This window comes from Primulina tabacum, chromosome 4 (assembly GCF_025594145.1).
Source record: "Primulina tabacum isolate GXHZ01 chromosome 4, ASM2559414v2, whole genome shotgun sequence".
Lineage (NCBI taxonomy): Eukaryota > Viridiplantae > Streptophyta > Magnoliopsida > Lamiales > Gesneriaceae > Primulina > Primulina tabacum.
This window is the reverse complement of record NC_134553.1, coordinates 26,535,742-26,539,689: the sequence shown is the minus strand read 5'-3', so window position 1 is coordinate 26,539,689 and position 3,948 is coordinate 26,535,742. Positions and strand designations below refer to the sequence as shown.

The 3,948-nt window shown below is 38.2% G+C and overlaps 1 protein-coding gene across 1 annotated transcript; it reads right to left on the bottom strand.

Moving 5' to 3' along the window:
- Positions 1-513: 513 nt before the first annotated feature.
- On the bottom strand, positions 514-2,608 carry LOC142541929 (uncharacterized). Its single transcript, XM_075648377.1, has 5 exons — positions 2,175-2,608; positions 1,879-1,979; positions 1,604-1,836; positions 1,188-1,482; positions 514-800 (listed from the first exon to the last, which is right to left on the bottom strand). The coding sequence occupies exons 1-5, from the start codon at positions 2,606-2,608 to the stop codon at positions 514-516; spliced, it is 1,350 nt and encodes a 449-aa protein (XP_075504492.1).
- Positions 2,609-3,948: the final 1,340 nt, after the last annotated feature.

Genomic DNA, 3,948 nt, shown 5'->3' with positions numbered 1-3,948 from the left:
TCAAGTTCTGTAAATACCATAAAATTGTTCTTGTACTTGCATTGCGGAAATAGAACTGGATTTTCGACTTAACGCACAACAACATTGGCTTTACCATGGATGATAATTATTAACACAATCATAATCTTTCACCAATTCCAACCAACGTCGTTGTCTCATATTCAGTTCTTTTTGCGTTAATAAATATTTCAAACTCTTGTGGTCCGTGTAAATTTCACACCGCTCACCATACAGATAATGACACCATATTTTCCATGCAAATACCATTGCTGTCAGTTCTAAATCATGTGTGGGATAGTTTTTTTTCTTATTCTTTCAATTGTCTTGAGGCATAAGCAATTACCTCCCATGCTGCATTAAAACTGCTCCTAATCCTTGTTTCGAAGCATCACTGTATACGACAAAATCTCCTAGTCCTTCTGGTATCGCAAGGACCAGTGCTGATGTCAATTTTGTTTTTAACTCTTGGAAACTGAGATCATATGCTTCGTTCCATACAAATTTTACATTCTTTCATGTTAAAGCACTCAAATGCAATGCTATCTTAGAAAATCCCGCTATAACCCGACAGTTGTAACCAGCTAACCCAAGAATACTACGTACCTCAGTAACAGTAGTTGGTCGTAGCCAGTTATTAACAGCTTCAATCTTACTTGGATCCACATATATGCCATCTTTTGAGAAGATATGGCCCAAGAATGCTACTTGTTCAAGCCAAAATTCACATTTCTTCCATTTAGCATACAAATGTTGATCTTTCAAAGTCTGCAAAACTAGGTTCAGATGTTCTCGATGCTCCTCTGCAGTTCGTGAGTAGATGAAAGTATCATCTATAAACACAATCACGAACTTGTCTAGAATTGACTTGAAAATTCTGTTAATTAAATCCATAAAACCAGCTGGTGCATTCGTTAGTCCAAATGGCATTACAAGAAATTCATAATGCCCATACCTTATTCGGAAGGCAGTCTTTGAGATATCGTCTGACTTTACATTTAGTTGATGATAGCCTAATCGTAAATCAATCTTCGGAAAAAATAGGAGCTCCTTGTAATTGATCAAACAAATCATCAATTCTGGGGAGTGGATATCTGTTTTTAATTGTCACTTTGTTCAACTCCCTATAATCGATACATAGACGAAGAGTACCGTCTTTCTTTTTCACAAATAAAACAGGTGCATCCCACGGTGAAAAGCTAGGTCTAATAAATCCTTTATCAAGTAACTCCTGTAATCTTCTTTCAATTCTTTCATTTCTGTAGGAGCTAATTCATAAGGAGCTTTTGAGATTGGACGAGTTCCTGTCACAATATCAATCACAAATTCGATCTCCCTATCTGGAGGTAAGCCTGTTACAGGATCAGGAAATACTTCTAGGAATTCACCAACAACATCTGTATCTTTTAATTCACGAACAGGTGGGTCAATAGTTAAAACAGATGCTAAGTATCCTTGACACCCCTTCTGTAGTAATTTACAAGCCTTCATACAAGAGATTATCCGAAGAGGTAAGGATATACTTGCACTTGCTACTGTGAATGGTTCAGCTCCTACTTGTGCAAATTTGATCATCTTTATGCCAAAGTCAATAATAACTCTGTACTTCGAGAGCCAATCCACCCAATACCACATCAAAATCAGTCATCCTCAGAACTATCAAGTCAGCATACATCTGATGGCCTTGAACATATATTGGACACCCTCGCACCATCTGATCTATCTGTAATTCTTGCCCGGAAGGTAAGGCTATGGCGAGTTGTGTCTCTGTTGTACTTGCTGTAATGCCCAGTCTCCTTACAAACGATTCCGAAATAAAGGAATTCGTGGCTCCTGAATCTAGTAAAACAATAGCAGTAATACCAAAAATCAAGAACATACCAGTGATCATCGATGTATCCGCATCCACTTCCTCTTTAGTCATGGAGAAAAGGCGTCCCTGTACTTTCTCAGAACTTCCTGGACAATTCCTGGCGAGGTGCCTTTGCTTTTTACAACGATAACAAAAATTGGAGCCTTGCATACATTCACCTCCATGGAGTTTGTCACATTTAGAACAAGGTGGTCTGTCTTGTTCTTTACGTGGAATGGGACCCTTACCATGGGGTTCCTCTGGTTGAGTAACCCTACTATCAGTCTTTTTGCCTTGTCATGTTCCTTGGCTCCTTTGAAAGTACTGCTGCCTTCGTTGTTGTCTGTCTCTGTCAATATCTTGTTCATCCTGTTCTGCCATAAGTGCTCTTTCCACTATCTCCCCATAGGTAACAACTTTCGACATCCGTACATCTCGTTTAATTTCAGAGCTAAGTTCCTGCATGAAGTGTTCGTCCTTAGTTGTGTCATCCTGTGCAATATATGGTACATATTGGACTCCAGCCTCGAATTGTTGTATGTATTCAGTCATTGACATGGTTCCTTGTTTCAGATTAAGGAAATCACTGGCTTTCTTGGCTCGTAAATCTTTGCTAAAATATTTGTTGTAAAACATGGATTTGAATGTATCCCACGTTAATGGTATCGCAGGTAATACCACCCTTGCACTCTCCCACCATATCCTTGAATGTTTTGTTAACAAAAAGATGACACAAGTTACTTTGTCAGTATCTTCCATATGAATGTAGGAGAAGATGGACTCCAATGACTTAATTCATTCTTCTGCTACTACCGGATCTGTGCTTCACATGAATTCAGGAGGATTCAGACATTGAAAGAGATCATATACATCTGTCTGAACCGTCACATGTCTGGGTAGCATGGCTTGTGCTTGTGCTTGCTCATGAGGAGTCCGTTGCATCTCAAGTAATTGATGTATCTGCTCCCCATGAACTTTCTCTTGTTGTTGGGGCAGCTGAGCAAAATCATCTATAGGTCATGGCGCACTGCCTTCACCTTTGACTGCTGGGGCCTTGCCCTTAGATGACTTTCCTTCATGTACGTAATTTAGGTGGCATCTCTTTTATCTTAACCTACATGTTGGATACGTAAAAGCACATAACTTAGCATAAACTATGGAATACAAAGATACTTACTTGCCGAGTTCCCCATGTATGGATGAAGTGCAGTGTCTTCCCTGTCGAAGAACCGTGGGCTCTGATACCAACTAAAATGTCACACCCTTAATCTATACTTGACATGATTACCATAATCAAAATAGGATTTGAATGTTATATCTATATTATGAAGTAATTCAAACAAGGGGCATCACTTGACGGTGTTTAAAAATTTTGGCATGATGTCCTTACATTTTGTCTAAGCCAAAAACTCAAGCAATACCATATATATACACTTATAAACATATTCTCATATATAAACATACATTGTATCATCATACATATAGTAGAACTTGTTTCAAACCCTGACATAACATTTACTACAATACATATGCGGAAGCTATACAATAAGATGTCCAGGTTCTTGTCGAGGTGAAGCACGTCACAAGCATCCATTGGCGAACCGGCATCCAATGTATCTTCATTACCTGATCCTGTAATACATGAGCTACGTGAGTTTATAAAACTCAATAAGTTGGCACTTATACGTATCAATATGCATAGTAAGAACATACATATCAAGTCGTGATCAACAATAAAACTTTAAACAATGTCATATCATACCGTATATTCATGTTCATTTTTGTATTTGAGCCTCATTAGTTGACTGGTACTGCTGTGCTTGCTTAATTATGTAGCTACTACTGTGTTGGACGTCAGGGAGCACCTTTGGCAACCCTACGCCCCATGAACATATATAGGCCAATAGGTTTGGTAGACTTAAAACCACCCATGGTGTCAACAAGCTCTATATCATGTAAAAATCAATCCTTTTCCTTTCATGTTCATGACATAGCACATATCTTCAATATTCATGAGTTCTTTCATATTTAATACATAACAATGAAATATGGTGCTATGTTTTCATCAATAAGCATACTAACAATGTACATATAGTAAT

What these genes read in the sequence shown, in the direction of transcription:
- LOC142541929 (XM_075648377.1), bottom strand. Translation starts at nt 2,608, where the DNA reads ATGGAAGATACTGACAAAGTAACTTGTGTCATCTTTTTGTTAACAAAA. An exon ending in GGATACATCGATGATCACTG is followed by an intron (nt 1,837 to 1,878) that starts GTATGTTCTTGA and finishes TTGTTTTACTAG; the next exon opens with ATTCAGGAGCCACGAATTCC. An exon ending in TGGGTGGATTGGCTCTCGAA is followed by an intron (nt 1,483 to 1,603) that starts GTACAGAGTTAT and finishes TCTTGTATGAAG; the next exon opens with GCTTGTAAATTACTACAGAA.